A 20,234-nucleotide genomic window follows, 5' to 3' on the forward strand; every position below is an offset into this window, starting at 1 on the left:
TTTCTGCTGCCCACGCTGTACCGATGATGTGAGAGCTGCATCCTCCTCCTTCTCCTTCTTGACTCGAGCTCCTTTTCCGCTACTCCCTGCCTTGGTCAACCTCCTAATCTCTTCCTATCGAAGAGCTACCCACATTTCCTCCCAACTGGGGAGAGAAGCTCTGCCCAAGATACTCTGGACAAATGTATCCTAGTCTTCGGTGACAACATTCAGGGCAGTCCTGACCATGAACTCAGGATCTGGTGTAGACCCCACGGAAGTCAGCTGGTCTCGAATCCCTTGCAATCTGAGAATGAAGGGATTGATCTCTTCTCCCTTCTACATTTGGTACTGTCTTAGCTGATTCTCCAATAACATCTTCTGTTGAATGGAAGTCCCCTGGTACAAGGTGGTTAGCGTTTCCCACATGTCCCTTGCTGTTTCCTTCTCAACAATGTGTGGGACCACATGATTTTTGACCCCATCTAGAATCATGCATTTAGCCTTCGCTTAGGCCGCCTCGTATTTCTGCAGCATATCAACATCGACCGAAACAACAACTATCTTCAAGGTATAGTCCTTGATGCGATTCTTGTCTAGGACTGCTAGGATCTTAGCCTTCCAGATGACAAAATTAGATGCTCCATCCAATCTGTCCTGATCACTCAGTCCATTTACAGCGATCTCTGCTCAACAAATATAGGACTGGTTCTCTTCTCCCTCTCATGCTGTTAATCCAGCAAGACTCGAAACTGGATTTCTTTGGCGCTAGAAATCCTCTAAGGAACAGGCTCCTCTATACTTCCTCTGAGTCCTGATTTCCTTCACGGAAATCCTCTAGCCAAATGTCGAATCACTCGTCTCCAATCCTCCTTTGCTGCTGCAACCTGAATCTAGATTTCTTTGGCTAGAAATCTGTCAAGGCAGCAACTCCCTCTACCTCGGCTTTGTCTCCACAGACATTGTTCTGCATCGACAACAACAATGTCCCACTAGCTCCACTGATCGAATCTGCTCTGCTCCTCCAACCCCGACAACTGACTGATTTGAGCCTCTCAGGCTTTGTGCTGGCCCAAAGAGCTAACGCAATCACTGCGTGAGCTCCTCTCGAGTACTGCGTCACCCTCTATAGGCTCGAAATGCTGATGCAGGCACTGCGTGAGCCTCTGCGTCACTTCTCTGGCTCTACGTCACTCCTTCAGCTGCTCCTCTGCCTCTGAAACAATGCTGTCACTCGGGACAGCTGCTTCTCTGCAGCAAATTCACTGGATCTCCCGGCTGATGTCTTCAGTGTCCTATGATCTACAATGCTCTGATACCATGTGAAAATTTCTGAATCTACACATCAGAAATCCTACTGCAATCACTGGTTTATCATCTCCTACTTGTTTTTACATTCAACAAGTTATTTAATTATTTAAACACTGATGAAAAACACTACTGCAGACTACACTGTCATACAGATCATAAACTGAAATAGATACGAGACAAACACAAAAGGGACACCATTATTTTTGGACAAATGTCCCTGGGAAAAACTAATGCGGGAAATCGGTGCAACAACTCTGAGGGTTTTCTATTATTAAGCAATAGTTCTGAATACAACTGTGGGTTCCCTCTCGCCTATTCAGTTACAAAGATAAAATATACTGGCAGAAACCTAAGTGAGATTACCTCACTTCACCAGGCAAAATCCCTCCAATTCGGCAACTGGACTGATTATCCCCGGCTACAACTGCGCTGCCTCCTCTGCACCCTGGAGCTCTGACGTCAGCCTTCTCGGCTGATCTTGCTGCTCCCCGGCTGAATTCGGACTTTTGCAGGAGGGCAACTCTTCCCCTGCGCTAGCACTTCGTCAAGCAATGCGTGGGCCCTCCTGGCCCAACATTAGCCTCCTTGGTTTGCGCTGCCTTGGCTGGCTTATCTCTGCCTCTCTTTGCTCTGTATTCGGAGTCCCGGAGAAGATCCTCCAACCCCAACTATCCCTACCCCTCTACTGCAACTCAGATCACTAGTGCGATTTTCTCAGCAAACCACGCCCTAGAAAAATCGAACTTCTTTGATCACTTGGTGTATCTCCAACTGACCCTCGAGTCTCTTATACTTTTCGCGTTGATGAATCAACGGCCGAGATTAAGTCAATAATCAACGGCTAAGATTAAAACAGACTTGATCCTCGTCACTTAGAAGTTTCTCACCCATATTCTTATTAATACCCATTAATATTTTTATTTCCATAAGTTTAGACTTAGGAACCCGATTAAAAAAATTAATTATTTTAATAACTCCTCATTTGGGTGGAATTTATCCAAACAATTTCCGGGTCTTGGAGATCTCACGTGTTCTAGCCCCTCCACAAAATTTCGGAGCTAGAGCACATCCGATGCTACCCAAAATCAACAAGAAGATGTATCACTGGAACTAGCATTAGTATTGAGAGATATGCTACAAAAATTTGCATTACTTCCTTTCTTTATGTATAGGAGAAGGTTTTCGAAAGTATGGTTGCTTCACATCACATAGATGGGCCTTATATCTTAATAAACTAGCATATAGATTCTATCATGGAGTAGCGTCCCTTACTGAAGTCAGATTCTTTGATGACTCAAAACTTTTGATGCCTTTAGATCTTGAATAAATTATAGATGCCTTTTGGATGTCTTAACACGAAGAAGAAGTTTCAGAATTTCACTTGGATAATCTTCGATCCTTTTATAAAGATGACTGTTATAAACTCGACCTTCAACCTTGAGCAAGAGTGAGCTAGAGGAGGCTTCATTGGATACTCTTCATCTTCCTCCACAAATTCCAGAGAATTAGATGTTCAAGATTTCTAGATAGTTCGAATGGACAAATTTGGTTTCCACACAGTTCGTATCTTTGTTATATCACAGAGACTTTGGACTATTGTGACACAGTTCTAATCTTCTACCACAGATAATTCAGATTACTTCTTTTCCAGAGTATCATCATGTTAAAATTGGCAACTAGGGCCAAACTCCATGTGGGTCATCTTATTAATAGAAGCTAATATTTTTCTTGGATCCCTCTCATCGAGAGGTGTAGGATTGATCTAAAGATCATCCGATTCCAATAAGTATTCATGGAGATATGAATTTATTTGTGTTATGGGACAATTCGTCAAGGTCAGCCAGTAAACAAATAAACCCCACTTGTGCTCAACGTTTTAGTATAAATAGAGGTGGCCTTCAAGTCTTTTCAACACACTTGGGATCTCTTCCTCTCTACTTGTCTTTGGGTTTTAGTAGGAGGAGAGATCCTAAGGGACAACACTGCCCTAATCCAGAGGGCAGAAGCCAGAATTGTCGGGAACTACCAGAATTACCGGAACTACCGGGAAAAGCCGGGAAAAGTCAGAACTGCCGGGAAAAGCTGGAACTGCCGGAACTATCGGAAACAACGAGAATTGCCGGAACTGCCGGAACTATCGGAAACAACGAGAATTGCCGGAACTGCCGGAACTATCGGAAACAACGAGAACTGCCGGAACTGTCAAGAACTGCAGGAACAGGCGGGAAAGCTGACACAGAGGGCAGAAGCTGTAATTGTCGGGAACAACTGGAATTGCCGGAACAACCGGAATTGCCAGAACTGCTGGGAACAGCCGGAACTGCTGGGAACAACTGGAACAGCCGGAACTGCCAGAACTGCTGGGAACAGCCGGAACTGTCGGAACTGCTAGGAACTGCCGGAACAGTGAGAGCATCTGTCTTCGAAGGAGAGCAGCATGCAAGGGACAGCTAACTAACATTGGGACAGTTGTATGGTACTTAGCAACAAATACACCAAGCATGCAATGTTACAGCTAGCATGCAAGGGACAGCTAGCATGCAACAACAAGCATGCTAGGGACAACAAGCAAGCAAGGGACAACAAGCAAGCAAGATGCAGCCAACACATAGGTCAATATGGCAACATGGTGCAACAATGGCACATAATGCAATATAGTGATGGGTACAATCATGATTAATGAAGCGTGATGAGATGCAACATAGTGATGATGGGTGCAGCATGGTGCAGCGCGGTGAGGTGCAACATGATGACGAAATGCAGCACAACGATAGGTGAAGGAGTCACCTTGGAGAATCAGTTGAAGCAACATGTCTTCAACTGATCTCATGTATCATCTTCTTAGAGATGATCTATGCTCTTATCTAGATAAGTCAAAGTGTTGACTTCTGTTGTAAACGTACTATCTCTCTCTTTCTGCTAAACTATTGAAGAACATATAAGAAGAATTGATCAAGGGTTTCCTCACATTGGGGTTTGTCCTTGGCTAGCGCCACATCTTGTGTCCTCTTGTCTTGGCTTGTCTTCTGCGATTTATGTTTATGTTCTATCTGCAGTTTACTTTAATGCTGATGTGATTGCTAATCTAGAAAAGGTATTGAGCTAACTGTGAAAATTGAAATAAATTGCTCTAAGCATAGAACATACCTAAAATTAACATGGTATCTGAACTGAGGTGAAGACAATGCCCAAGCAAGAGTGAAAGAGCAATCACCAAAGACAATTGGGAAAGGACAAAAGGATCAGTGGATTCCTCATCCCTCTTCAAATTCATCGAGGGTGAAGTCGAAGCAGAGAATATTATCAGAATGGCGTAGCAGAAGTTTCTGATGGCCTACCTAAAGATCACTTCATTGGGAAGTCCGGATCTAAGGGTGGAAGGAAAGGCAGATGCCTTGGTTGCAATAAGTTCGACCATTATGCGAAGGAGTGCCCGAATGGTAGAGACACATCTCTTGATGAAGATAACAATCATTCCAGGGACATCTTCAATGATTAAAGGAATGACAGGTAATGCAGGTCATCAAGGAAATGGCTGACTCTTCAAAGAAAGCAAGGAACCCCAGTGCTTCAAGGCACTTCATTGGATATAAGGGTGCACTCTCTAATTTGGTAGAGATGGAAACAATCGTGGGATTATACTTGGAGCCGATGCCACCTATACCAGAAAGGGTGTAGGGAATGTTACCCCTCAATTGAATGAGGGTAACTCTATTCATTTACATAATCTCTTTTATGTACGTGATCGCAAGAAGAACCTGGTGTCCATTTCAGCAATGGAAGTCAAAGGTTTCTGGGTGGCATTCATTGATGGAAAGGTACGTTTTAAAAAATAGAATTTTCAAAGATGCTTTTTCTCATGGGTTCAGGGTTGGCAATTTGTATCAAGTTGCAGGATGGTCCATTAGGGATCATGTCAATTGACATATCGCATCTATAACACTGGAGGTCTACCTTTGGGGCCCTACCCGATGTGAGTCAGATGGTGATAGGGATGCCTGAATTCAAGAAGAGCATGAAGGTACATGTCTGAGATGTACCAAAGGAAAATATTATAAGGGGACCATTCCCCTCATGTAGCAGGTCCACAGGTTTGGAACAACCCGAGGGGTTTGAGATTCATGATCAGGAATCTCACGTATGCAGGTGGAAGAAAGCCCTCTATGGCTTGAAGCAAAATTCCTTGGGCGTAGTATGAGAGGATTGATAACTGTCAGATGAAGCTAAGATTCACTAAGAGTGAAGCGATCCAAACCATTGTTTGAAGGTTGTGGATGATAGACCTCTCATACCAGCACCTTCTGAGGACGACCTATTTCAAACAGGTGCAGACCCTCTCACTTGCAGAAGTAAGAGGGAGTTGGATTCCAGATGTGGAATGGTAAACTGCAAGCCGATGACTACCTCAAGGATCTTAACTTTCAGAAGTTATATGGTGATGATGCCGGACCAGATTTGGGAAATGCCTCTAAGTTTCATAAACTCATTTGCATTGATGTTCTCGGTGAACTTCCATCTAGACACATGTTTTGTAGTTAGCATGGTGAGCTCATATTTGGTTGAGCCTCATTGGATTAGTGCCAAGAATCTTTTGAGATATCTTCGGGGCACAATCTCTCATGGATTGAGATACACTGCCGGAAATATGAAGCTGCATGACTATTCGAATGTTGACTGGGCAGGCAGTGTGGAGGATCACTAGGGCACTTCTCAGTGCTGGTTCTCTTTGGATTTTGCTTTGATATCATGGATGAGCAGAAAGCAGAAGTTAGTTGCTAGAAGCACTGCCGAGACCAAATACATAGCTATGAGTATGATCTCGTATGAAGCTGCCTAGTTGTGGAAGCTCTTGAGTGAGCTGTTTGTACACATGATGAATACCATTGTGATTCTCTGTGACAACTAGAGAGGGGATTCAATTATTGAGGAATCTCGTATTTGATGATTGCTCCAGCAAATAGACATCAGACACTGCCTTATCTGAAATATGGTAAGTCAATGAGTGAGGAGGCTCCATCGCATTGAGACTGATGTATAGGTTGTAGACATTTTGTTAAAGCCTTGGGAAAGGTCAAATCTGTGACTTTCTCGAACGACTTGGAGTCGTTGAGAGACCTTCTTATAAGGGTCCTGCATGTTGCATGCATCGAGCTCTGGGAGCTCTGGGGGCTTAGGGTACTTACTGGAGCAACATACGACCACAGGACGATTCACCCTCCCTTGGTGGTGCGCTATGTACAGGATGACAGGTTCAACCTTCCCCTGTGATACCCCGTGGCGACTGTGGAATAGGATGATTAGTTCTCTTGTGGGCCTGGATGATTAGTTCTCCTGTGGAAACTGTGGAACAGGTTGATTAGTTCTCTTGTGGGCCGGGATGATTAGTTCTCCCGTGGCAACCATGGAACAGGATGATTAGTTCTCCTGTGGGCCGGGATGATTAGTTCTCCAGTGGCAACTGTGAAACAGGATGATTAGTTCTCATGTGGGCGGGGATGATTAGTTCTCCCGTGGCGACTGTGGGGTAGGATGATTCGTTCTCCTGTGGACAGGATGATTAGTTCTCCTGTCGAGGCATCATACCCTATCTAGGACTCATGGGAGGACTCATGGGAAGTACCTCTCATCTGATCAATGAGCAGGGAAATGGGGTTAGGGACCATAGTAGTACTATCGGTGGACGCATCGTTGTATCTATCGTACTCCCTATGCTAGGATGACCTCCATTGATCTGGGATCAGTGTGAGTGGTTTGAGACTCTCTTGTGATATTGATCTGGGATCAATAAAACTGACTTCGGGTTAGTGAGAGTGATGTGATAAACTTTCTTCAGATGAAACTGACTTCCGGTCAGGAGAGAATGGTATGAGACATTCTCGATCAATTCTTCTTCTTCATGGTTCAACAGAGCAGAGCAAAGCAGAGCAGAGTAGAGCAGAGAAAAGTAGAGCTCAGCAGAGCAAAGTAGTGCAGGGCATTAATGGCAGAGATAGTACAGTCGGACATATGGATCAGTGGATGGAGTTCTCCCTAGTTGAGAGGGAGTGTTAAAATTCGCAACTAGGGCCAAACTCCATGTGGGTCATCTTATTAATAGAAGCTGATATTTTTCTTGGATCCCTCTCATCGAGAGGTGTAGGATTGATCTAAAGATCATTCAATTCCGATAAGTATTCATGGAGATATGAATTTATTTGTGTTATGGGACAATTTGTCAAGGTCAGCCAGTAACCAAATAAACCCCACTTGTGCTCAACGTTTTAGTATAAATAGAGGTGGCCTTCAAGTCATTTCAACACACTTGGGATCTCTTCCTCTCTAGTTGTCTTTGGGTTTTAGTAGGAGGAGAGATCCTACTGGATAACACTGCCCTAATCCAGAGGGAAGAAGTAGGAACTGTTGGGAACTACCGGAATTGCCGGGAAAAAGAGGAACTGCTGAAATTGCTGGGAAAAGCCGGAACTGCCGGGAACAGCCAGAACTGTCGGAACTGCCGGGAATAGCGGGAATTTCCGGAATTGCCGAAACTGTCGAGAATTGCTAGAACAGGCGGGAAAGCTGACGCAGAGGGCAGAAGCCGGAACTGTCGGGAACAACCGGAATTGCCGAATTGCCGGAACTGTCGAGAATAGCCAGAATCGCCGGAATTGCCAAAACTGCTGGGAACAGCCGGAACTGCCGGGAACTGCTTGAACTGCGGGGAACAACCGGAACTGTCGGAACTGTCGGGTACTGTCGGAACAGACAGAGCATTTGTCTCCAAAGGAGAGTAGCATGCAAGGGACAACTAACTAACATTGGGACAATTGTATGGTATTTAGCAACAAATACACCAAGCATGCAATGTTAGAACTAGCATGCAACAACAAGCATGCTAAGGACAACAAGCATGCTAGGGACAACAAGCAAGCAAGGGACAACAAGCAAGCAAGATGCAGCCAACACATAGGTCATTATGGCAACATGGTGCAACAATGGCAAATAATGCAATACAGTGATGGGTACAATCATGATTAATGAAGCGTGATGAGATGCAACATAGTGATGATGGGTGCAACATGGTGTAGTGCGTTGAGGTGCAACATGATGACGAAATGCAGCACAACGATAGGTGAAGGAGTCACCTTGGAGAATCAGTTGAAGCAGCATGTCTTCAACTGATCTCATGTATCATCTTCTTAGAGATGATCTATGCTCTTATCTAGATAAGTCAAAGTGTTGACTTCTGTTGTAAACGTACTGTCTCTCTCTCTCTGCTGAACTATTGAAGAACATATAAGAAGAATTGATCAAGGGTTTCCCCACATTGGGGTTTGTCCCTGGCTAGCGTCACATCTTGTGTCCTCTTGTCTTGGCTTGTCTATAGGAAATTGTTTCAGAGATCTGACCTTCCTTTCTTACTTGAGTAGATGCATATATTCTTACTTCTAAAACTTGGTCTTGAACTATATCTTGGGTAACAATATAATTTGAGCAAGAATATTAATTTTGGACCTTCCATAGAGTTATAGAACTTGGACAAAGAGTAGACCTTCACATTTTGTTCTCTTTATGTAACACAGAGTAATGACCTTCAAACAATAGAGTTTTCACAGTGCTATGCTCAGGATGCCATAGAGATAAATTTTATGTACCTTTAGACAATAAGTTTTGTTCTTATATATAAATGGATGTCATCTGATTGGGAGTATGAGGATGTCTCCAAGAATATTGATTTGGCTTCCAGGGATGTCCTTGAGTGATGGCTACTACAAAGATGATGGTCTTCAAGTCTTCTTCTTTAGCCTTTGATAGAAAGAGATATAATTGCTACAAGGATATCTTCAAGTGTAACTGCTGCATGAATGTCTTCAAATATGCCAACAAGATGTGATCTTCAGATTGCCTTTCTTTCACCTTAGCTCTAATACCATGTTGAGAAACCAAGATGCTAATAAATTAGGATTGATTTCTCTTAACTTGATAATTACTTGTGAATGTTTGTTGGCTTCTTATTCAATTTATATTCTCTTTATCAAACAATTACCAAAAAGTACATATCACGAAGATCACAAAGAGACAAAGGACACAAGAAATTAGGCTCCAAGCCAGGGAAAAACCCCCAAGGGAGAAAACGAAAAAATCCTCTTCTTATAGTGTTAAATCGAAGTGAGATATCCAAGACCCAAGACCAAGACCAAGATTGCCACAAAGACCCCAAGTCAGCCCTCCTCCAAGTCTTCTCCAACAAGTCAAAGTCAACAAAATCAACGCTTGTCAAACTTCCGAAATTCTGGTCAAATTGCAGAAAATTTTGGTCTTGCAATGAAGGCTAAATTTTGGCCCTATAACAGCCTCAGAAAACCTCAGAAAATCTTACACGTGTGGACATAATTAAGGTGGAAAACTTAGATTTCTCTCTCCTTTGACTTCGCTCTCTCTCCCTTGACTTTTGCTGATTTTATTCCTTTTCTTGCACATAAATTGATGTGTATGAATGAGTGAATGAATTGCTCCTCAAGTGGTCGAGTTGACTCATATTTATAGCTGTCCAAGAGGTCGAATAGCTGCCTCTTTAGGCTGACTTAACCAAAGAGGGCAAACTTGGTCTTGTAGATGACATTTGAACTCTTTGACTAAAGACAAAAATAATTTTCCTTTTCTTACGAGAAGTCCAAATGGGACTTTGACTCAATTACATTTCTTTGACTCATAATAAAGTTTCTTTTGACTCAATTGACCCTATAAGCATGAAGAACATGCGTTGATTAGAAATAAAATAATAATAATGAATATAATAAATACATCAGTAGCAATGTTACTTGGGAGCGAGAGCGAAAACGGGAGTGAGAGTGACATTTTCAGAAGCTCCTGGTTTGGGAGCGAATCCTGGAGCGATTTTTTAAAAATATATATATATTTTTCAATTTTTGATACATATATGTCAACAAAAACATGTAGAATGATGAATTAGATATAAAAAACATTAAAAAAACATAGATTGATCATTGAACCATATCACATCAATCATCTAGAAGTTATAATCTTCATCAACCATGTCCACAAGTTAGTAACATACATATTATAACTGCAACATATTGAGTCTCATGAATCATGATTCATCAAATTCAATCTTAAAGATTCAACTTCAAGATTTCAAAATTGAAAATTCAACATATAACATTTATCATCATTCATCACCAAAGTTGTACTTGTAAGCTAAGTTTAACCATTACAAGAAATAATATCTTAGATATTTTTAAGTTCTAACTTCTAACTGTTAACATGAAATGAAATGTTATAAAATGAAACATGAATAATGAAATGAAATGAAACAACTTTAGTCTTTCATGAAGCATCATATTCATAATTCACAATCATTACCAATGAGTTATAATTGCCAACTTCAAACTTCAAATTTTCATTGTCACAGTGATATATTGTTTACAAAAAATATCATTATGATATGAAAGAGTCAAGAGTCAAGAGTTAAGGACTCAAGACTCAACAGTTATGAAAACTAATAGAAACTAGAAAAGACAAGTAAACTATAAATCTACATGTGGCCCTTGCCATGAGAGTCTCCAGGAGTATAAGCAGGTCGTGGTGGTCTTCTAGGAGTCTCCGGCACATACTGTCGACCAGAACTAGAAGGCACATGCCCTCCACGTGAGGGTGTAGATGGAGGTGGCGACAGCAAAGGAACAAGACTCGGAACTCGAGCACTTCTACTTTATGGTGGAGGTGGCATGGCTGCTGCGGCTGCTTCATCTTCATCCCTTATAAGTTCCTCTTTCAGTTCTTCAAGATGTATAGTGCCATCCTCCAAATTGTCTTCCTTTGGTTGGTTGTCCCAAATTTTATATGTGGGATCCTCATAAGCCTGATCACAGTAATGACTCAACAACCTCAAGTTGTAGTGCACATAAACCAAGCTTTCTGCCCGGTTTTCATTGAGTCTGTTTTTTTTCACATTATGTATGAAGCTGTAGGTGCTCCAACACCTCTCTGCAGAAGAAGTATTTACAACCTACGATAGAACTTTTTTTGCCAATTTTGACAGAAGTCCCTGAACGCCATATGTTTCCCACCATGTGAGAGAATCAAATCTGTCTCTGTCTTCCATTCCATGGAAGTTACCAAACAAACCAGTGCCACGGAAATATTTGCCTATTCCAAGGCACACAACTGCACATTCCTCCCTGTCAGGTATCAACTTTTCTAATGCTTGCAAATATCCACTAGTTACCTCTGCATCTAAATGGGGTTTAGTCCTAATCCCAGCCCTGGTGCAGGTTGGCCCAACCAAGATGTAGAGTAGTATTTTGGCGTAAGGATATACGCCAAGCAATGTAGTGGAAGATTAAGTTTATTCCACCATACACACTCACAATCGTGAATCAGTTTGTACAAGTCGGGATCTCTGTTATGAACAATATCTTGTATTTGCCCCAACATGGTATCCATCTGCTCATACACCTCGCCAATCGCTGGTTTATCTGTATCTGCAAACCGAATCATGTGATAAATGGGCTTGGTGAAATCCAATACTTGCCTCACACTTGTCCAAAACTGACCATCAAGAGCGGCCTCCTCCACCAGTTCAAAAGCTCGCTTGTCAGCTGCATTTGTAGCCCTTTCCTTTAATACTTGCCAATGTGGACTTGATACCATGCTAGCCAATGACTCTCTTACCTTCAAAAGGCGCCTGAAGGTGAGGTAGTAGCTACCAAATCTGGTCTTCGAAATCTTCAACAACTCCAATCTTGAGTGACTACGGAAAAGGCCATGGGTATTGCTATGATTTGTAATAAATTTTATCATTTGTTTGCCTTTCTTGTACAAATCACCAGTCCATTTGTATTGTGCATTTTTGTTGTTGACAACATCATGCATCATAAGGTTCAATGTGTGAACCAAACATGCAGACCAAAATATGTTGGGGTATTTATCCTCAATAATTTCTCCCGCTTCCTTACAATTAGGAGCATTATTAGTGATGACTTGGATGACATTGTATGGCCCAATACGGTCAATTGTTTCAAGTAATGCTTCTGCAATGTTGATGGCGGTCTTGAACTTGTCTGAGTAATCATATGTAGTTAGAAAGATGGCACCACTAACAGACACAGCGAGGACACTTATCAATGGCTTGCCTTTTACATTTGTCCATCCATCAGATACAATGGACACCCCATGGTCAGTCCAAGAACTTGTTATTCTATGCAAAGAATGTGATATTTTTGCTTTTTCATGATCAAGTCCAATGGTTCTTGCCTTGTCATACCTAGGGCTCTTGTATCATTTAGGGGCATCATTTATGGCAGAAACCATTTCGTGCCAATAAGGTGAGCGAAGAACATTGAATGGTATCCCACATGCATAGAGAAACCTGTAAACCTTTGAATCCACATCATTCCTACGCCCCTCATCAAGGAAATCTGATATGGTTCTACGCCTTAAAGTTGGTGACCCTGTGCCTCCATATCCACTGCCTTGGGAGGATTCTGAAGGAGTTCTTTGTGCTTGTGATTGTGAGCTTGGTTCAAAGAAACCCCTTGATTTTTTAGATTTGTATTGGGCTTCCTCCTCTTCCCTTATGTATTTGGCTCTATTTGTTGCTGACACAGCTGCACAAGTTTTGATTCCTATTTGTTTACTTCCATCCCATGGCCTTTTCCCGCAGAGGTGTTTTCTGGCACGGGTGTATGAACTTGTGTAATTTTTGTTGCAATGGGGGCAATGAAATTTAGTGGTTCTAACCCCTTTCCCTGCTTCAGGCCTGTTAACATATTTCCACAATGGGGTGTGGTCTTGTTTAGTTTTTTGAGAGTCATGTTCACCCTCCTCCAACTCCTCCTCACCGGGGTTTTCATCAAATCCACTTTCTCCAGCTTCTTCATCCCCCTTTTCATTTTGGCCCCTCCGTTTCCTACTCTCCAGCACCATAATAACCAGAAAAGGGACCAAGAAGAGGAAAATGCCAAGAAATATAGCCAGGTCCATGATGTTTGATATTTGTAGGCTTTTGAATCTGCAAAATTTAATGGGAATGGGAATGGGAATATGAATGAGAAAATTAATTTAATTAATTTAGATTAATTAATTTAATTTAGATTCATGATTTTTTTACTAAATAAATTAAACTAACTAAACTAACTAAACTGTACTAAATTACTACCTAACTAAGGTTTAAAATACTAAATTACTAAGTTACTAACGTAACTAACCTCTTTGCAGGCTTGCTCCTTGCTCCTCGCTTCTCCTCGCTCCTTTTCTCTTGCTCTCCAGCTTCTCCTCAACTCATTCAAGTGACAATGAATTTTTTTTTGCCCCCAAGTCATTTTAAAACTATTTTTTTTTTGTTTCTCTTTGCGTCCGTGGATTTTTTTCGTGCGAATCGCTCCCAGCGTCGCGCGTGTCACTCCTGGAGCGAAAATTAAACGCTCGGGAGTGATCGCTCTCGAACTGTAATTTTCGCTCCAGGAGCGACGCTCCCGAACTCGCTCCTGATTTTGGCAAGGAGCATAAATTTTTTTATCGGGAGTGCGCTCCCGACCTGCTCCCGAGCTGCTCTCGCTTGGAGCGCGGATTGGGAGTGGGTTCGGGGGGGGGGGGAGAGCGCTCCCCCGCAACTCTGATCAGTAGTACATTTGAATTACATTATGAAGACTGGTACTAGTTACATCTTCAACAGGTCTAACCGACACAAGGAGAATATCCGCTGCCGGACCATTCTTCAAACCAAGGTTAAAGCGACATAGGGAGAATGTCTTCTATCATACCATTCTCCATTCAAGGTCAAAGTGACACAGGGAGAATGTCAGTCTGCCAGATCATTCTTCAACCAAGGTCTATGTACTTTACATAGGGTTGACCTCCCTAATCAAGTCAAAGTACATGACACAGGAAGAATGCCAATCCATGATGCTATATAATATCTCAAACCATTCTCCAACCAAGGTCATAACAACACAGGGAAAGCTTCTCCAACCAAGGTCATAATGACACAGGGAGAGCTTCTCCAACCAAGGTCATGAAGACACAGGGAGAATATCAGACCTCTCTCCAACCAAGGTCATGAAGACACAAGGAGAATTTCCTTTCATAATGAAGTCTCATAAGCTCCCCCTCTCAATGAGAGAGACAATCTCCACAAACCCAAGCTTCTCCTGGAAATACATAAACTTCCCTCTAAAAAGAGGCATCGTAAGAATATTTGCTATCTGCTTGTCCGTGGAGATGTACTAGAGCTTCACAACTTCCTTCAACACCATGTCTCAAATGAAGTGATACGTGCTTTGACTTGTCATCATGGTCATCACCAACATTTGATAAAAAATAATCTAGCAAGTAGCCTCAAAAGTCATACTGCTTCTCAACCACTCTCTGGCCAAACTAAGTCCACAACTGTACTTCTCATCCATGATCAACTATAACATGCTGGTAACAACAGATATTGGCTCAACCATAAACTGTTCTGTTCCCTTCACTGGATCACAAATGTTTTCCAGACACCCAAACTGGGTGCTCTCTCTCACACTGAGACATGTCCTTCTGTGGTAGTTCAGGCTGCTCCTTCTGCCACTATTGTCTTTCAGTATATCAACTATCAATGACAATCCATCATGTTGAACTCTGAGGTTAGCTCCCTTTGAAGTCTTTAATGAGCTTTTCTTCTCACAAGCTTGAAATAGCTCTTATGTACACTTCTTCCTTCTCAATTATTGAGGAAAGCAGTCTGTTGCATCAACTTGGTGCAATCTTCAAAAACAATGTTAATAGAAGTGTACCTCACATTAGGGACAAATGTCTTGTCATGATCCTCTCCCTCTTACTGGGAGAACCTTCTATTGCTAGACCTTCTAGACACTATGATCAAAGCATACTTCAAGCTTGCTGATCTAATCGGTTCTTCTGAGTTCAGATCTTATCTGGTACAATATCTCTCAACACAAGTCATGATTCTGGGAAAGTCCTCTTGCTTTGCTTCATTCTTGCACTTCTTCCATCTGCTTGTCAAAGCCTTGGCAGCCTTTACTATGTACCTGCAATCCTCACGAGGAGGTCATGGAAGAACAATTACAAGCAAGCAAAGAACAGCATTAGTAATAATCAAACAAGAGAGATATAAAACACTTATCTTTTGAGAAGAAATTCAGCTCCCTATTGATCTTTTATCTTCTTGCATCCATCTGCAACATTGTTCACGTCATCATCCTGATGCCATTACTTTCTTGAAAATCCTAGGGTTTTGTCCATAAACCCTAGGGGATTTTTATCCAAGCCTTGTTGCCTGCTAGGGTTAGGGTTTCTTCTCTTCAGCGGAAACGTCCAGATAGGTTTTGTCTCCAAACTCTAGGACTTATAATCCAAGACTTTTATCTTGCTAGGGTTAGTAAACCCTAGACTTCCAATTTTGCAAGTTTCTTTTTCATACCTAAATGTCAAGAACCTAGAGCCTTTTGCTTATGTAATGAAGTTCATCACTGTTTCCAAATCAGCAAAGAATGATCTTTATACCTAACAGTTGATCAGTCGTTAATCCAACACGTCCTTTATGTCTTTGGCCTGCCGCAAAAGGTTTGATCTTTCCAAGTGAGAACCTTTGATTTCTCAACTGAAGACATACTCGGTCTCTTTTCCACTGTAATCAGTTTTCCTTTATCAAATTGTTCTATCTTCAAGGACATGCTAGTGACAGTGAGCTAGACATATCCAGTGCACATTCTTCATTAAGATACATCTTCCAGGTGACAATGCTTTGCAACAACATCCTTCATTCAGAAATACAATGCAATGTTTTTCCAAAGGAGACACAGAACCCTAGGAACAGTTACCCAGATTTTTTTCAAGCCTTTTATTATTGCACCATATCTCGACCATAGTAACAATGAAGAATATGGAGTATCAAACTTCACATCTTCTGATCATTATTTTATTGTGCTCACACAGGATGCTCATGTCATGCTTGAATTCATGCTGTTCATCAATAAAAGGATTTTCTAAGGATCTGCATACGATTCGTAAGGCAATATTTTTCAGAATGTTGACACAGTCCTCTAATATATTCTGGCGCTTAATAATTTCTCTGAACTTTTTGTAGGTCTCCATTACTATGAATCTTTAATGCTTCATCTGTAGCATTCGTTCCAGTAGCTATAACAGAACTATGAGGTTCCCAAATTTTTTTTGAGGAGATTTCGGCGATCATTCGAGAGACTAGAAGGAATGGACTGAGGTTATTTGATTCATTGATACAGGCTTTGGTCTTTCAGCAAGGTTGACTTCTATTAACCGAGATATGTTCCAACAAAAGTACTCTGGCCTTTTCTTTTGACTGAACCAAATCAGAATTCTCTGAAATCATTTGAACGGTTATTAGATCTGAGATCTTTGGACCTTTTGATAGATGGTCTGAGGCCTTTCTATTTATATGAAACAGACCTGAGAATGAGTTAGTTCTGTACTGAGAATCTGAGATAGGACTTCGGTCCTCTTTAAGCAATTAAGAACATGCCTCAGACATTTGGACTTGGAGAATAACCTTTCAAGAAGGGCAGACCTTGGTCCTTCTTTTATGATCAGGTACCGAAACTAGGGCATCTAGGGCTATTTGACAAATTAAGCCCTATATGTCTTGAACCAAAGAAAGATTCTACTTCAAGAGCTTCTCTTTCACCATAGCTCTGATACCATGTTGATTTTTAGGGTGTCTTCTATACAGATAATTACGAATAATTTTGATTTTTCCGCACACTTATTTATTCATTATTCCATCATTAAGCAATTATACCGATTCCAGAAGATGTCAACAATATATGACATTAGGATCATGAAGAGGCAGCCACACAAAGAACACGAGATTACGCTGGGAAAACCCACATGGGGAAAACCCAGCAATCCTTTCCTTAGAGAATCAATTCAACAAGAAATATAAAAGTCAAAACTATGGACAAACTAATCAGCGTGTGCATCCACCAAGTGTCCAAGTCAGCCTTCTCAATCTGATTCCAACCACAGAGATAACGCAGAATTTGGATCTCTCTTCCACAGAGATATATCACAGACCTTTGCCCTTCTTCAACAGAGACTAGCCACTGAACTTCGGCCTCTTTGCACAGTAATAAACCTCAGAATCTCGGTTCTCTTGCACATAAATGTACCACAGGAATTTCGGCATCTTTGCACAGAAATGTACCACAGGAATTTCAGCCTTCTTGCACAGAGATGCACAGAACTTTGGCCTCCCAGATCCACAGAAATTCGGCCTACTAGCACAGAGAGATACTCGGCCTTTCCAAGAGATATATCACATAGAAAGTTCGACCCTTCCAAGAGACTTGGCTTGCCTTCTAAATCTTCAATCTTTTCCTTGTCTTCATTCATATGGCTAGAGACAGTAGTGCTTACTGATCAGAGTGAGTGATAGTTGGAGAGGAGGACAAATGCTATCAATATATAGTGAATCCATGGATCGAATGGGTGCCAAAAGTACCTGAGCCAACTTGAAGGGTAGAGGGCTGACTTGGACTACTTGTGGTGCTAAAATTTAATTGTCTTTTGATAAATACAAAAATAATTTAATTTTTGTTTTGAGCATGAAGAACATGCTTTACATAAATATCAAAAGAATATTATGAAGACCAACCATAGCTACAAACTTCAACAGATTGATAGGAGGGATGGGCCATCTCTATCTACCGCTCCACCAAAGTTTCCTCCGAGAATTGTACAACCAACTTGAAGGGTAGAGGGCTGACTTGGACTACTTGTGGTGCTAAAATTTAATTGTCTTTTGATAAATACAAAAATAATTTAATTTTTGTTTTGAGCATGAAGAACATGCTTTACATAAATATCAAAAGAATATTATGAAGACCAACCATAGCTACAAACTTCAACAGATTGATAGGAGGGATGGGCCATCTCTATCTACCGCTCCTCCAAAGTTTCCTCCGAGAATTGTACAACCATGGACCCTCAGTCCTAGGGAATCTCCAGATGACATTCGTAGATAGTGCATCAACCCCATCATAATGATAGATGATTCAGTTGATGAGGCCTCTTCTTTTCCACCTGTAACAGACCCGACTTTTAGCTCCGATGTGCCTAGATATGTTCTTGTTATATCTGCACTTTTGCATTCATTTTGTCTCTTTTTCTAGCTATGTGTTCAATTCTTGTTGCTTGATAGCAAAGCTGTAGGAGTTGTGTTGGCACTCCAATTATGTACTTTTTCAGTTCCATTGACCCACTTTTGTAGTCACTCATTGGACATTTATAAAATTATCTTGTCGTACCTTATCTAGATAGGCTATTTTGAAAACTACAAAACTATGTTTTGGTTGTGATTATCTATTACATTGGACTCAATTACTTGTATGATTTTTCCATTTAAATAGCAGATTTACTTTACATCGTAATTCTATATGTAATTTATTTTTAAATTTGCTTGGATTGGATTAGCATTACCATTTTGCCTCTAATACAACTCTCTCTTATCTGTGCTGCAGGTTATATCAAAGATTTTGAAGTGTTTGAGCCTCATAGGGTGGGTAGAATTCATGTAAAACTTCAAGGTAGGATCAAGGATTGTAAAGCCCTTTCTTACAGGCAGGACATTCGTGCCAAAGATATTGAAAGCTACAAATCTCAAATTCTCCCTACACGTCAGGTATGATTTTACTGATTGTGATTGAGAACAAGATTTTTCTCTTGGAACTTGCTTGTTTTTCTTAATTATTGAATCTCGTATTCTCCCTACATGTGGGGTATGATTTCACTGATGATGCATTGTTAGGATTGTAATTGACACTAGAGTTATCTTCTGGGAACTTGCTTGTTTTTTCCAATTATTTCATTCTTGAGAGAAAATCCTCTGGCATCTAGGTTTGGGATTTATTGATAGCAAATGAAGTTATGCTACCTTCATTTCTCGGGAACACATTTATGAGGGACTCAGGGAGTAACAAGGTTCTTGAGGTATAACTCAGTTGCTTTAGAACAAATGAAACTTGCTGCTGGGATTCCTTGTGAACTTTTTGTGAACATATTTTATGGAGAGGGTGATCAGTTTAGTGAGGGTCATTAGGGGAGATTCACTGTAATCTGACTCCAGTTCCTCTTTTTAGCGAAATCCTGGCCTCCTATGAATTTGTCATGCTCAAAATTAAAATAAGGATAATCAGGCAAATGTGCTTGACGTGATATGGTAAATTTGTCCATGCATGTTTAGGTGATATCAGTTCCTAACTTCCTACTATCAATCATCATCTAGGTTCTAAGGAATATCTCATTCCCTTAGCATGTAAAGGAATTATTGGTCGTTACTGAATATTTAATGATTATTAATTAATATTTCTTCTACATTGTCAAATAAAATTTGCAAAATGAGTTACATGTTTGATTTGTAATTTGTAAATTTGTTTTTTCATAGTTAGGATTTGTTTCTCGATCTTGCATGTGAATTCACTATCTAATTATCCTTATCTTTGATGGTCTGCTCAGTGCTAATAGGCCTCAACAGGATAAGATTGTTGTGTGGAACCCTTTTAGTTTTAATCCTCACAAGTTTCAAAACTTCGTTTTCATTCTTCCAAGTATCCTGGTGCTCTAATGTGGTGGCTCATAATTTATACTCCTCCTTTCACCCTTTGGTTTCTCTAATAATCTAGTCAATAGAATTGTTAGTTTCCACCATGGAACCTCTGCTATGAAGATATTTTTGTGTCTAATTTTAATTTAGACTGATTAGGATAAGCTATATTAAGGTTATATTTCCATCTCTACTAGTTATTGATCGTCTATTGAGATTAATGATTCTTGAATTCTCAATAATGGTGTACTGTCTTCAATGCATCTGTTTCTAAATAGCACTGGGTTTCTGATAATTTAATATGCTACTGTCTTCTATTAAGAGCTAGTTTTTAGTTTACGTATATGTTAACTAGATGTCATGCGAA

General features: G+C 40.9%; 1 protein-coding gene across 2 annotated transcripts in view; it reads left to right on the plus strand.

The window, feature by feature from the left end:
- Positions 1-20,234, plus strand: part of RPS15AE (ribosomal protein S15A E) — a 106,377-nt gene that overhangs the window by 32,871 nt on the left and 53,272 nt on the right. For both annotated transcript variants that reach the window (XM_089428990.1, XM_089428989.1), the window contains exon 2: positions 18,786-18,946. In XM_089428990.1, the coding sequence (XP_089285116.1) occupies positions 18,786-18,946 (161 nt within the window). The remainder of the gene's footprint in view (positions 1-18,785; positions 18,947-20,234) is intronic.

This window comes from Pinus tabuliformis, chromosome 4_2, assembly GCF_031772625.1.
Source record: "Pinus tabuliformis cultivar Carrire ecotype Pingquan chromosome 4_2, CPIR1, whole genome shotgun sequence".
Classification (NCBI taxonomy): Eukaryota; Viridiplantae; Streptophyta; class Pinopsida; order Pinales; family Pinaceae; genus Pinus; species Pinus tabuliformis.